General features: G+C 38.8%; 1 protein-coding gene across 1 annotated transcript; it reads right to left on the bottom strand.

Moving 5' to 3' along the window:
- Positions 1-388: 388 nt before the first annotated feature.
- il21 (interleukin 21) lies at positions 389-2290 on the bottom strand (the record flags this gene model as incomplete). Its single annotated transcript, XM_080840943.1, has 6 exons — positions 389-403; positions 527-607; positions 736-783; positions 976-1098; positions 1975-2019; positions 2165-2290. The coding sequence occupies 6 exons, from the start codon at positions 2288-2290 to the stop codon at positions 389-391; spliced, it is 438 nt and encodes a 145-aa protein (XP_080697069.1).
- Positions 2291-15718: the final 13428 nt, after the last annotated feature.

Genomic DNA, 15718 nt, shown 5'->3' with positions numbered 1-15718 from the left:
ACTGTTGTAAAAGGAAGTTCTCCTAATGACATAGTCGAAGGTTTGAGATGATTACAATGTTACATTTTTCTGGGAACACTTTAATGATGAATGTATGTAACATGAATAATATTCAATCATGTAATACAACTTTGCTATAAAATTCTTCACAAGAGTGTACACCAGTGAACTGAAAAGTTTTATATGGCAGCAGCGTTTTCAAGGAGAAATGAATATGATTTACACAGGCCAACACATAGTAAAAGTATTCCAAACAATGTTGAAAGCTATTTAAGTATATCTGTCAATAAATTAAATAAATACCACAATCTTATAATATAATACATAGTAGCTCTGACGTCTTCATGGAGTAGTGTCTTGGTATTTAAATACAAGCTCCCACTTCATCCTAATTGCTGTTGGCCTGGAAGAGACAATATTTTTGTAAATACAGAGTAATTCACATCTCTCGCTGTGTGTGTGTGTGTGTGTGTGTGTGTGTGTGTGAATGAGAGGGAAGGAGAGAAAGTGGAAAAAATATACAAACCATTTCAAGCAGTGAAATTAACTTGGTCATAAACTCCTTGCTATTTGTATTTGGGTATGAATCACAGGACTGGCACTGGTTCTGCAAAAGATTATTTCTCATGTCACTTGAAGTCATAGAATATGAAATATGATAGTGGCAGTAATATACTAGCAGAAAGCCTTGATGGTATCAGTATCAAAAATGTAATATACAATCTGAAAACCTACCTTCTGACAGTCTTGTCTGCTGATGTTTATTCCCTTCAGTTTCTCAAACTAAAACATGAAAGTAATTGTTAGCAAAAAGAATTCTGTAAAAATGTATAACTATATGGATATGCACTTATAAATATCGACTTCCGCATATTTGTGTGTTTATATATACTGTGTGTATACAGTATATGTATATAAGTGCACATACACACATAAAATGACTGAAATGGTCCCAGTCATTACAATTAGACTTACAATGTGAGTAAGTGAACTTCCCAGGCTTCTCCAAACTTTACGGCAAAGTGATGCGTTGCTGCTGACTTTGAGAATGTCCAGCTGACTTCTGTAGCACTGAAGAGCTGAAGTTATACAACAATCCTTTAAGGTGATATTAAAAAAAAAGAGTTCTTCATTGGCATCTGATAAAAATGCACATAAATACTTTTCAGAAGAACAGCAGTAAGCAGTTCCCCTTTGAAGGGCAAGGCAGTTAAATGACAAAAGAAGGGAAGCTTGTCAAGAGGCGCTTCTCTGACATTGACGTATAGACTGGTTTCAAAAGCCAATTCACAGCAGTGATCTTAGTTCTGTTATTCAGATAAGATTTGCTCCGGTCATTAGTGCCATCTATTGCTGTGACTGGATAATGACAAATACATGTTTATCTCTGCGATGACCACACATTTTAAGATGTCATTTCCTAGTGAAAAAAAGCATAATGTTCTGGCCAACACAGTGTATGTCACAGGTGGTTGGCATTTATAACAACACAAATGAACTGGACGAGGACCTTTAAGTAAGAAAGACAAAGATGAAACTACAAAAAAGGAAACGTAGAGAAGTGAATCTGAATCACCACCAATGTACAGTTTGCAAGTTGTCCATCATTTGACTAATCTCACTACAATTTACATGTTGATCTCCACTCACAAAACTCACCATTATACGACAAAATATCTCACAGTTTTTAGAGTCTCTGCCTAATTACCGTAGAATTAAAAAGTAGATGACAGAAAACAAGCAAGTACGACAGCTGTTAGTTTCGATGAACTAACACCTACTGCTTCTTCCCAAAAACATGCATAAAATCAAACGCTTGTAAGCACTGATGAACATCCCTGTCATCATAATGAATGTATACTGTAAGAAATAACTTTTAAATTAGGATAAAACTAGACATGCTCCAATGTTGTCACCTACAAATATCTCCAGGTATATGTTATGTACATCAGTTTTGATTCATGATTCACTCACCTTGATATCAGTCCCAGGGTTCTTCAAAGTTAGAGATCCATGGTGCTAAACGACAGAAGAAAAAGGATTTGAAAACTCATTTAAAATGACACTGTCATTATATTCTTCCTGCTTTAAGAGATGTTTTTCGTTTGTCCCAGTCAGCAAAGTGGATTACACATCAACATTATGACTGAGAAAGTTCACCTACCTCCATAGTTCTGTTTAACCTCTTTATATTCATATACAATTCCCGCATCTTCAGGTCCCTCATGGGCATCGCAGCTTGTGCTAAAGCACAGCACAATATTGCAAGACACAAAAACTTCAGTTGCATTTTAATTCTTTAGTCAAATAATTCTGAAGAACAGTAGATGCTTTTCATGGGAGTCTTTGGCATACATACCTGTCTCACCTGTGTGTATATATATGTATGTAAAATGTATATATGTGCATATACATTCAATCCATTAGGACAAAGGAAAACCTCTTCGACACTGGAAAACTGGAACCAAGGAGACAAGTAGTGAGTAATGACTTTTTCTTTTCCACTGGCCTCCGTTACGCATGAGTCATAAAAGTGCGATGTAAGCTATGCGGGGGTGTTCACAATGAGAGTTTGTTTGTGTGTGAGGTGTATATGTCTATGTGAACATACCTTCGCCTCAGGAAGCGACAGGAAGTTGTTCAGTGTCGGTTTCGTTCTGAATCAGCAAACCTGCAAAAAGGCATTGTAGGTAAGATTCCCAGAGCGGCCTTCTAGTTTTGAGTGGCCTCCCACACATGCATGTTGTGCAACAATAACAGGAAATCATTTGAGGTGTGTTTGACAAGTTAGTCCAAATCTATGATTGCCCCATGAAGCTATCATTGACATTAATATTATCATCATGTTAAAGCCATGTCACGTTAATGGAGTTTATGCTTCAGTGGGGTTGACTAATCTTTAGCTCATTTAGAGGAAGGTAGAGGCCTCTTCTGAAAACACTGGTCTCTAAAAGAAACCTTATTGGTTGCTTATGTCAAGGAAATGAGGTCATGATCATCTAAAGAAAAAACAATGAGTGGGTGGGGACAGTGTTGAGATGAGAGAAAAGCCCCTGTTTGGTCCGCTTAAGGTTTACGCTAAGGGTTTGCCCCTGTTGCGTCCGCTCAAGGATTACGCTATGGGTTTGGGTATTCCACGCCTGCCAGAGGACCCAGGCGCTCTAGTATTTAATCATGGAATTTACTTCTGTCTTCCACTGCTCAAACTTCCCATGCTTAGTCATGATAGCTAGCATCTTTATCCGTACCTTTTTACAAAGGTATATTTGATATATAGCATATAGCAGCAGCATCAGAGCCAGTGACACTAAGAAACTGATTTACCTGATCCTACCTCATTGTGTGTTTTGTGTAAGTTATGTTTGCTTTTATGATTTATGTAAATTGCTGCTGCAACACTGCAATTTTCCTTTGGGGATCAATAAAATAGGGGAGAGCAGGGACGAAAGTAAAACTTTTTAATTTAACTTAATCTACAAAGAGATCCCCACGCACTTGATGATTACCCCTAGTAATATATGGTATTATATGGAAATAATAAAAAAAATAATACAATAAAATATGATGCGATATGAATCATTAGGCCTTTTACATAGATAGAACAGTAAGTCTTCACATTTATATATGGTGCTAGCTTGCAAAATGTTAATTAATTGTGTTAATCCAAACAGGTGCCCATGACTTTAGCCCATCTGTCTCCAACAGTTATGGCCACACCCAAAGATATTTACGTCATACTAAAACTGCTCTTCAATATCTTACTTCCACGAAACACAGTGTGCACATAGATACTTGTATTATGAATATTTATGTGTACTGCATTGGTGGGGACGATAGCAGCAGGTGTTACTTTCATCCTACATAGTCAAGATAGGGGATACTTCTCATTTCTCTATTTTTCAACCCTAACTCTTTAGGGATACAAGGAGGAGGGAGGAATCAAAGACACATGCACATGAGAAATGAGATTCACACATTTACACATCAGTTTGAAGAGAGTCAATTACAAATGACACAGCAGCATCACTTATCTGAGTAGTATAAGTAATCAATGACTTATGACATATCACCTTAACATTAATCAAAACATGAATTGCACAGTTCATGAACTTGTCAATCGTCAGGCAACAGATTATCATTAGATGATCAATGATTTATACATTTCTAGGTGTCTTATGTATTTCTTTTACTTGCATCCAGTTTTTCTTTCATATCACAATTACCAATGTCTCTATTAAATTCCAACTTATTATTGCGTGAGCTTTAAAGCTAAATGTATTTCAAAATAAAAAATATTGTTGTGCAAAATAAAAATGATATTAATATGACTTAACTTTATTTGTTTAGCATTTGTAGCATTTCACACAAAGTGCAACATAATCACATTAAAATGAGGGATGTAGAGAAAACATTCAGATAAAAACAGTTAAAGGAATGCCTCAGTTTAAAATGAACAATTAAAGAAAGTGTGAAACTATTTGAATTAGAGGTACAGTTAAGATACAGACACTGTGCACAGCACATTTCTGGAAGTAGGGTTAAGAAGAAGTTGTTACAGAAGCTAACCTAATTCTATGGAGGAGGCTGTTCCAGAGTCTAGGGGCCACTAGAGCAAAACAGCTGGTTCTTTTGATTTGAATCAGGGGCCTCAATTATAAAACTCAGCGTAGATTACATCCTAAACACTGTGTAGACACAAACCTTAGAGTCTACATACACATGGAAATATTCAGATTTATAGAACTGTGTGACACACACCTGTACGCCTTCGTTCTCTTACCAGTCATTCAAAAATGTAAATTAGCTCATGAATACGCTACACGTTTACAACAAGCATTTATCGGATAATCATTTAGGCAAAGATTTAGATGCCAACTTACAGAAAGAACTCGAAGTTTGCGGTGTTATGTGTTCTGTATTAAAATAACTTGTTAAAAAGTTTAGCCTACCATTTGACCAGTCTTTTCATAGACCGTGAATCATATGGTGCCCCAAGTATAACAGACCTTGTCATTGTCACCAGGGGTATGGGTTCCATAGTCAGATGATACTATTCTTTAATATTCTCTGGCTTTTCTGCTGCCCTGGGATGGTCCACTGTCTGTGTTTCAATAATAAAACAAATCTTCAATGGTGGAGATTCCCCTGGATCACGGTTTCTTTAATGTGTTCTCTCATGAATATATTATGTCACCTCAACAGTAGGCTACTTTCGGTGCCACTTTTGATGTCCCCCTCAGGCATCGCTCTTGCCCCCCCTAAAGATGATATAAGATGTCCACCCATGATATTACTGATAGTATGATATGCAGGGAAGGGCTTTGGTCTAATACATTACAGAACGCATTCTGTCCAAAGGCAAAGGCTTCTTAAACTTTAGTAACCGTCTGTGTCAGTTCAAAAGTCGATAGTTCAATCAGCTTTTGCCTTTTTTGTCCAGAATCCATTCTGTAACTTATTCACATTATTTCTTACTAATTTTGCATAACACAAGTCTTCCTTAGCTCTAATAAGACATAAGGACCTATCATTATCATTTGAATAAGTTGGTAAGTGTCCTTAGGGGTCCAAGCTGAGAAGGTTGGTTATGTTATAATTCTTCTCCTGCAAATCATGATGGCCGTCAAAGACTGTACGGTCCACATGCACCAAATTAAACAATAGATTCTAAATTGGTGAAATTACTCAAACTACTGAAATGACAGATTTTTGACAGATTTTCGCCTGTAGGGAGCGCTATAATATGCAAATATACATCTTTGCTCTTATCTCAGGAACCATATAGAACATCCCCCTACACTACTGGGCTACAGACAGTTGTTGTATCGTGAAGGAGGGCCTTTACGGATCCTTGGTACAGCATTCAGCCGTGCTGCGGCTGTCTCCAGCTAGCTAGACACTGTTGTGTATCCTGCCATCCTAACTAAAATCAGCATGCACCATGCCAGCCAACGTAACTAAACATAACAAATCTAAATGCTGAATAACATTCCCCTACACCTAACCAGGCAGCCTCCCTCTCTACCTCTCCTTTTATATCACATTCTCAATGCCTTTATTAAAGTAACAGTATACAACAATTATACTTCAGGATTAGGGTTAGGATAAGCAGTTTTACCTTAAAATAACAGCTTGAAAAAAATTGGGGCGCTACAATGACTTTTAATATGGAGAATCACCCCCGTGCCATTGCTATACCAGGGTCCAAGAGGGACTAAACGGTGAAGTGCGGTTGTTGGGTCCAGATTAGTATAGTTTAAAAAGTCGACTCGGATTAGAGGTTCTTTCGTTTTGTCTTGTGAGTGTATGTTTGTGAGTGTGTGTGTGAGTGAATGTGTGTGTGTGTGTGTGTGTGTGTGATTGTGTGTGTGTGTGTGTTTTAGTGTTTTTTGGGAAGGCACCTACTATTAATTGACTACCTAAAAGTATCTCTTTATCTGTTTCCAAAATTGATGTCTACTAACAAAAATGTTCTCTCTCCCTTATAGCATGATCCAATTGCTGATGGATGTGGAAACATTGCTCCTCACCACCACTACTCCTTATCTACACATATTCCCCTTCTGCCCCACAACCCTCCCCCCATCCCCCCTTCCTATCCCCTCCCAGCCGACCTCAAGCAGAGGTATGTGCCGAAAAGGTTACTTCCACTCAACAATGGGTTCAGCAAACAAACAATGGACACTCTAATGTTCTTTGTTAATTGTGATAATTTTGGTCACTATAATCATTATATCAAATTGTCCTACCATTTCATCTCTACAGTTAAGCACAGGGTGGTTGAACTTGCTTCTTGCAGTGTGCTTTCATGTCCAGGGCTAACAGGCTACACAGTATTTCATGGTTATTTAAACAGACAGAAACTGAGTACATGATGAGTACACTCTTACTTCTGTTTACACCTTTTATTTAGTGACTGCTGTAGGGTTGTGAGCGTAGTTCCTTGCATCATCAGATGCACGTTGGCAGCAGCTGGTGTCTTGTGTGTGAACTGGCACACATACACTTCAGCAAGAAAAAGCAATGGTCATATGGTACTGTTTGTGAGAAACATTTAAAACAGTAACCTGGTACAGCGTCTGGAGTAATGGTAATTTTATAAAACATGACAAATGTGTGTACCATGCTTACAGCTTATGAAGGCAATCTATAACAGCATTTCAATATAAAGAATAGTAGACCAATTCAACATTTAAAAGCCAAATTTGACAAAATAGAAAATAAAAAAAATAGATAAAAAGTACAGTATGAGGATGTAGAAAATATATTTCACAGTTAAATTAAACATTTCACATTTATTAGGTTAAATAACAGCAGCTGATTACTGTGATAATATGACTTCTGGTATAAGCCATGACCTTCCGCTTTTATATCGGAATCCAGATAGAGGCAGATGACTTGTTGGTTTAACAGATACAGATACAGATAATGATGTTGCTGTGCACCTCCACTGGCTTCTTAACTTCAAAAAGCCAGAGGGGCAGCTGGTATGGTGGCTCGAAACTCAATGACAATGACTTTGGGATTTGCCATTGAGTTGGCTGCCTTCACACCAATGCAGATGCCCTGTCTTGACAGCCGTGTGAAGAAGGGCAGTTATGGTACTGCCAGTGCAGTGAGGCTCAAGATGTAGCGATAGTGGCTGTGAGAGCCGCCACCCAGAGGGATAACAACAGTCTTCCCCAGCCTCCAGCAGTGTTGAACAGTAGCAAACAGCAGAGGGCAGCATTCTCCAGCTTTCGGAGACGGGCAACGATGACAGCGTATAGGAGTTCATTGATCCCCAGCAACTGCAGCGAGAGCACAGCCAAGATCCAGGCCTGGGTGGGGGCGTGCCAGGGACCAGACTGGGCCTCCGTCTCAGCACTAGATCCAGACACCAAGTCCCTCTGCTCGCAGTGGCCCTGCCTCACCAAACTCCATATCATTGTTTTGAATAACTAGATGATTCAATATGGATGTGTAAAAACTGAAGATGACAATCCAGAGGGGACCCCCATTTTTCCTGCTGTAATCCTCAGAATTTTGCCCATTTGTGCACTTTTGTAAATGTGACATGCATGATGAGTACTGTCTTACTACTGGCACTATGGGCATATGCAGATGGGATGGTCAAGTGAACTGTGTGTGGCCTTGTTGATCAGAGCCTCCTCTTCAAAGCCAACTCCACGTGCTGATGATGTAAGATAATCTTTACCGTGTCTTCACAATCACTTTGTGTATTTGTGGATGAGCTTCACAGGGGACTGTTATCCATTTCCTCCCAACATACCAAAAAGTGGTTTATTGTGTCACTTGATGCATTCTGACATTTCAGAGCTGACAAAACATGCTTTCCAACTATTGTCCCTCCACACATTGTTCTGCTCTAGGATTGTTTGTCAGGCCCAAACCTTTTCATCTGTTTCATTAATGTTGCTCTTACTCATTGTAGCCCAATACCCACAGGATCAGTGGGTTCTTAGTCAATTCTAGTCGAGGGCTTCACTTATAAAATGTTTGTACACACAGATTTGACTTTAGAATGTGGGTACTCTAGAATCAAAACCAATGTTAAGATTTATATCACAGATTTTGACATGGAAAATTACTTCATATATGGGGCCTCTTTTATAAAAAGGTGTGTAGAGTATCTAAGATCACTTCTTAGATGTGTGTACATTTGGTTCAGAGAAAATGATTGTGCGCACAATAAAATGCATCTGCTCCTGGATGTGACATCCGGTGAGTGACTAAAAAACAACTATTAAACATACAGCCTACCTCCGGCATGACTCAGCACTGATCTCAGAACTTAGACATGAACAGGTCAACCCTGTCTTCCTTCTGACTTCTCAATGCCAGTGAGTTTTCACAGCTTTCAAATGGAAACCTGACCAATGTTATATGTAATGTGTTTATTTTTCTATCATTATGCATTTGTAAAAATGCATATGCAGTAGTGAATTGTACAAATTCCCATAGCGTAACATCTCTTTTTCCAGATGCTTTTTTGTTGAAGGAAACACTGTTGAGTGAAAGTGCTGATGTCTCACCACCGAGTCGCTGAAAGTGTGCAAGTGGAAAACACAAGATGTAAGTACAGTTTTGTCATGCTGTCAACGTTTACCTCCCTCTCCATGCCAAAAATACATATAAACATCCTGTCTCCTATCGAAGAGTCAGACAAATTGTGTTGAGTGTCTGCAGTTTATAAAATATGTAAATGTGTGTAAAAGATAAGCACATATCATGCAAGCTGTGATCATATGGGACACACACCTACAATGTGGCATTTTATGTTCCTATAAACCTTAGTGTACGTGTTAATAAAAAATATGTTAAATAACTAACATTTAGTTGAAGTTTACTCTAGTTTCCTAAGATACACGCTGCTTTACAACTTGGTTGAACAGTTTACACAGTTCAGTTCCAAAGCAATCGAGAAAAACTATAATATATGTGAACATTTAGTAGAAATATGATGCCAAAGCAGTATTCTTCCTCATTTTGCTTTTTCCATGCAATCGGGAAGTCTTTGACTTGTTTTCTTGATCTAAATAACAGATTGCTCAGTTTTGTCCCCATGAGCTGTATCATGAGGTATATTTAGTATGTCTCTGTGGCCCTGGAATGTTTCACATATATTACAGTTTTTCTCAATTGCTTTGGCACATTTTTCCATTCACTGTTTACTTTTTCAAAACAGCTCAAACGCAGCCCTTAACAGAAGACGAAATGACCAAAACACTATATGATGTTTGCAGAATGACACCACCTTCTGAAAACTTATGACACATCCATCAAACATTTCCATCAAAACCTACAATTTGTGCTCAATTAAAAAAGGATGTTTTCTCATTTATTTAACAATGGATAACAAAATGTTTTCCACATAAGATGTAGATACTGTAAGAAGTCAAAATGAAGGGCTTCAATAAACAGTAAAAAAGGTCGAAATCAGTTCTGCAGTGAACATCATCCCTCTGCCAGTGTGGACCAGTGTGTTGATTCTGTAAAAATAGTGCAATAAGCTGTAAATATACAGCAAAAAATACTGTAAATAAACAGTAATCAGAATTATACTGTATAATTCATAAATGACTTCAGTAAAACTTAAGTACTGCAATGTATTGTGGCAACACACTTTACAAAAGTATAGAAATGGTTCTTGACAAAGGTGCAAATACAGTCAAACAGTACACTAAATTCACTGTAAAGGCCAGCAAAGTGTCATTTTCATTGCAGAGCCTACGAACAATTGATGCCACAGTATGACGGCTTATGGATAGCCCATGATTGACCACGTGATCAACCAGGTGTTAAACTCAAAGAAATTTGTGTGAAAGCAATGAGAAATAGTTAAACCATTCGCTAGAGAAGACTCCTGCTGCGCAAAGAAGGTGTGAGCATTAGATTAAGTTGACCCATGATTCGCTAAATGTGTGTTAGCAATCGAGAAAAGCTGTAATTGAAATATAAAAAGTTTGAAAATGAAAAATGCTAATTAAAAACCAAAGAGAGTAATGAAAGACCATAAATCATGCTTCAATTGGTCTACCATCAATCTCAAAAGAGGCTGAACTCAGAAATGTTGGTGGTGCCTCTGGAGAGTGTTTGTGTTAGAACTCTGCAGTCAATTCCTGACTTTCATCTGTGGATACAGCGGCAAATGTTGACAGACTAAGGTTCACAGAAGTATATCATGATATCCGTTAAACAGGCATGACAGGTTATAAAACAGCGATGTGAGAGGAATGAGAGATTATACTCATTTATGAGTGGTTTTCAGCCTTGACCTTTGCGTATCGAGATCTGACCAGAAGTCTGATGCCAAGGCGGCATACGTGAACATTGAAGATACAGTTCTCATAACTCTTTCTTTGATTACTATTCCCATTTGGGGCACAGGACATCCCCCACCCACACCATTCTTCCTCATTTTGCTTTTTCCATGAAATCGGGAAGTCTTCGACTTGTTTTCTTGGTCTAAATAACAGTCAAAACAGATTGCTCAGTTTTTGAGTTGAGATGATGATTTTTTGAAAAAAAATAAATGTTGGTGATACTTCTGAATAGTGTTTGTGTAAGAACTCTGCTTTGCTAAGTACATTCTTGGATCTGTGGATACAGCAGCAAATGTTGACTGTTGTTGTTATAAAACAGTTATGTTAGAGGAATCCCATATTTATAAGTGGTTATTGGCTTTTCCCTTTGCGTATCGAGATTTGACCATGAATATTGTAATATATTCTGCACTGCAGAAGGTAGAATTGGCAACGGAATGTTCTCAATGTGTTGGTTTATTTGCAGGCGCATATGTTGGCAAATTGGAAAGCCTCAAACCATCCTTGCTCTTAAACAACAAGACCTTTCGTAGAGAGGCCTTATATACTGTAACATGATTGCTTCCCCTGTAAAACACCACCTTGATATTTCAGCTTGCCAAAGGTCAGGTATTTAGCAGTTGCGTTTATTCAAAGCGACTTTCATTGGCACCTGGCAGTGGTTGGGAATCGAGCCCAGGTTGTCCACTTGGAGGGCAGCAACCATAACCACTGTTCCGTCATTATTAGTCCCAACTTGACCATCCCAACCTTATTCATTTTTAAAATTCTATTTCAGAATTAACATGCATTTTCAAAATCAATCAAATACATTGTCTTTATACAGTTTCTGTTTGAATAGAATTCTAAGAAAATATAAAAATGGCTGCTTTCCATTTTTATCTGCATTTATCGTCCCAACCTTTCTTGAATTGGGGTTGTAATTTGGGTGGAAGTATTTTCTATTATATATATTACGATTATCTATAGGAGTGTGATAGGGCCCACCATGCTCCTTTACCTATACAATAAGAAAACTTTTTTTTTTTAGATAAAAAATGGTCCAGAAAATGAACAGCATGGATGCTTTTGTTAAAATACAGTGGGCCTACAAACCATTGGTTTAAGAGTACAAGTAAGCACTTATAACTTCTAGTCCACTCTTAACACAAGTTTAAGATGTAGATGCAAAACATCTTGCTTAGGTTCTTTAGGTAATGAGGAATGAGAGATTATACTCATTTATGAGTGGTTTTCAGCCTTGACCTTTGCGTATCGAGATCTGACCAGAAGTCTGATGCCATGGCGGCATACGTGAACATTGAAGATACAGTTCTCATAACTCTTTCTTTGATTACTATTCCCACCGTCTTTCCCCTCGTGTAAATCATCACGTGTCCTAAGCGAGTGAGTGCGTGTGTGTGTGTGTGTCTGTGTGTGTGTGCTGTGGTATGAATGAAACTAACACGGCTGTTTCACTGACTAAGTGAGAATACCATCTGACCACTGACTTAGATGAATCCCCACTCTCAGTTATTTTTATTTTGTTGCTCTGTGTGTTGCTTTGTTGTTTGCTTCTTGGCCTATTTTCTCTAGATCTCTTTCGAATTTCAGGAATCTGGAGACCACCTGGGTGGACAGCCCTCTGGCCTTTCACAGTTGGGGGACGATGGTGAGACAGACATCGCCACAGTGTCAAAAGGTGGAGGAGAGGGACGATTTGAATTCCAAGCAGGACTCAAGTGAGAAAGGCATACCTTGCTGAGGTCAGAATAAACCCCTGACAGCAAGTATCCAAAAGGCTCAGACAGTCTACCCTGGTCTTTAGTACAGGAGCAGCACTACACACAATACACAAAGAAGACCACAGGAGGCGACGGATTGAAATGATCCAAGAGTCACCCTCAACACACACACACACACATAAACATTCTGCACCCCAGGAAAAGGAGCCAAATGAAAGTGGCTGCATCACATGCATCATTTCTCTTTGACTTTGCTCCTTGTTCTGTACTGGTTTAAGTTCATTGCTCTGTACTGTTTGAAGTTAATTTCCCTGAGGATTACATATACTTTTGCTTCAGTTTATACCTGGGCGCAATCACGACTGAAGACAGAGTGGTCATTTTGGAATGACATTAAAAAGGAATTTGGTCCCAAACAGTGTTTTTACTTTGGGAAACATGGCTCACATCAGATTTGCTGTTATTGCTGACACTTTTAAAAAACGGTTTTGAACAATGGTCTGATGCAATGAGATTAAAAAGTGATAGATGAAAGTGTGGCTTGGTAATGTCATCCCGGTCCAGCTACTTAACAACATCGGATTCAAAAGGTTGCGGATTCAGTGACCCAATAGGCCGGATTCGTGTGGACGGGAGGCTGATCCGAACAACATTTCTTTCCGGATTCAGGCAATCCAGGTTCCGTGTGGACGGGCCCTGAGACATTTGCTCACAGCTGGATCTCTTTATCATTTTCCCCTGGGAAAAAATGTTGTGGAGTTTCACGTCTACAAAGGTAGCAGACTTATTCATGCATATTCATGGAGGGCCGGGGCTATGGGGTGACACCCCTTATCAGTGCCGTCGATTTATATTTATTTTTAACAAATTATTTCTAATAAGGCCATTCTCTTAAATTTCAAAATGTGCCTTAGGGCCAGCCGAGGCTTAAACCGGCATAGCCCATTATGGTTTGTAGGATATTTAAACAGAACTGTTACAATGGCTAACCAGATGAGACAGGTGAATCTTTTGAGTGAAACCTCTGTCTATCTCCCTTGATGTGCATCACTGCAAGAATAAAGCCTGTTTCTTGACTGATCATACTCAGACTGAGTCTCCACCAATCTTTTGGCACTAAAGACATTGCTATCACAGTTGTGCAGTTTCGGTATGCACTGTAGTGTTACGGCCCTACATCCCCCTGTGATAGGGACTTTTTTTCTGTTTAGTTTTGGTTCATGTCTTTCTTGTGGTAGTGTATATTATATCTCAAATGTTCATGTTCTACACATGTTCAAGTTCACATAAATTGTGTACTTGTTAGAAAGTTGCTTTCAGGGATTTTATATTGTTGTTTATATTTTTGTATTGTTATATTCATATTGTTAATTTTATATTGTTGTTTGGCTAAGCTTAGCTTGCATTGTCCACTGCATGAAATGTGGGATTTACGACAATCTTCGACCCTGTGTATTGCCGTAGAAGCCCACATTGGTGTGAACCCCCCCCCCCCCCCCCTTCGCCTTGGCCAAGCCTAGCTTTTGTTATGTTAATTTAATTGACCTGGATTGAAAACAACTCCCCCCCCCCCCCCCCCCCCCGACAGGGGAGGCACCCCGTCACTGCTTCACTGATTTAAAAAACCTGAAAGTCACTGGTTCGATCCCCACTAGTGGTAACCATGGCCCAAGTTGCTTAACGACTGTTAACGACTCTTAATGACTGTTATCAGAGTAAGCCTGGCTCTGTATAATTACATGCCAGAAACGAATCTCAAGAACATTTAGGTGAAATAATAATATATAAGTTAGGAACATTACACATAGCCTAAGTTAAAACGTTTAAACACATACCACCATAAACATGTGAGATAATTCGACAAGAGACATTGCAAGACAGCTTACTCACTGCTTCGTCAAATAAGAGATGCCAACTATACATATCTGGAAACCACTTACAGATTCCGATTAGCTAAATTTGCGTCTGGATGGAAAGGTGTTATCTTTCCCCATCCCACCCATGCTAAGCCATTTCTAGCATAACATGCGATCTACCGTGGAAAACAGAAGGCAGGCGATTTTTTTATCAGTTCTCACCACACAACGACGTCGCATCTTTGCTCCTTGAATGTCCAGTGGTGTAGTCCAGTGTGTACGCAGGTACACGGAGTATAGGCTACCCACTTATTTTTCAGTCAGCATTGGGTATACCCACTTCTCAAAACAGGGTGTTTATCCTGTGCTGTATGAATAAATAAAGAGTATACCCACTTCTCCAGGGAACACTACACCACTATGAATGTCGAAATGTAATGGTATTGTGTTATTGAAACTTACTACGTGTAAAAAAGACTAGAAATTGAACGTTTATTATTCGAGTATAAAGTTTCTAATGTTGCCTCAGGCGCCTTTACGGTGAACATAATTAAAACGTCACATAAGTCCACTAAACAATTCCCAATTTGCACGCTCCAGTAACAGAAGATAAATACCCCAGAGGAGGGAGGAATGATAAACCAGGTACTTGGTCGCACCGACTAGCCAGGTCCTCACCAGCAAAGGTGGCTAAGCGGTTAGAAACAGCACCATTGGGTACGCAGCACCATTAGGTACGCAGTACCACTGACCTGAAGAGCGCAGGTTCAAATCTCGCGAAGCTCGCGCATAATCTACCTGAAAAGCCACAGGTTAGATATTTACGAGTGGCAAACATGTCCCAAGTTGCGAAATGACTATCTCAATACCAGAGTAAACCCGACTCTGTATAATTACATGCCAAACGTGAATCTCAAGAACATTACAGAGAGGAAGCTCCGGAATATCAGTGGAACAGGCACAATTCCATTGTTTGTTGTGTACTATGTACTGTTAACTCAACTACAATTAAACCAATACACTTATACAAGTTTCTCAGATGAAATAAAACATCTTTTGGATAAATACTCCTAATAAAGTATTTTAAAGCACTTGTCAGAGAGTAGCATTGTAATTATGTTATTATGTGTGGGCAGGAAAGTCAAGCAAAAACAGTGTATAAATGGTTGCATTTAGACAAACTGCAAGTCATGTTGTTATATAAATGTGGCACAGCATTGTTAAAAACAAAGTAGATATTTCAAAAGTTTAAATGTATAAACATTTTTTTGGATATTGAACACAGAATCATTTAGATTAATCTCATTTTTTT

The sequence above is a fragment of the Sprattus sprattus genome (genome assembly GCF_963457725.1).
Source record: "Sprattus sprattus genome assembly, chromosome: 6".
Taxonomy (NCBI): domain Eukaryota; kingdom Metazoa; phylum Chordata; class Actinopteri; order Clupeiformes; family Clupeidae; genus Sprattus; species Sprattus sprattus.
This window is presented reverse-complemented; position numbering and strand designations above follow the sequence as displayed.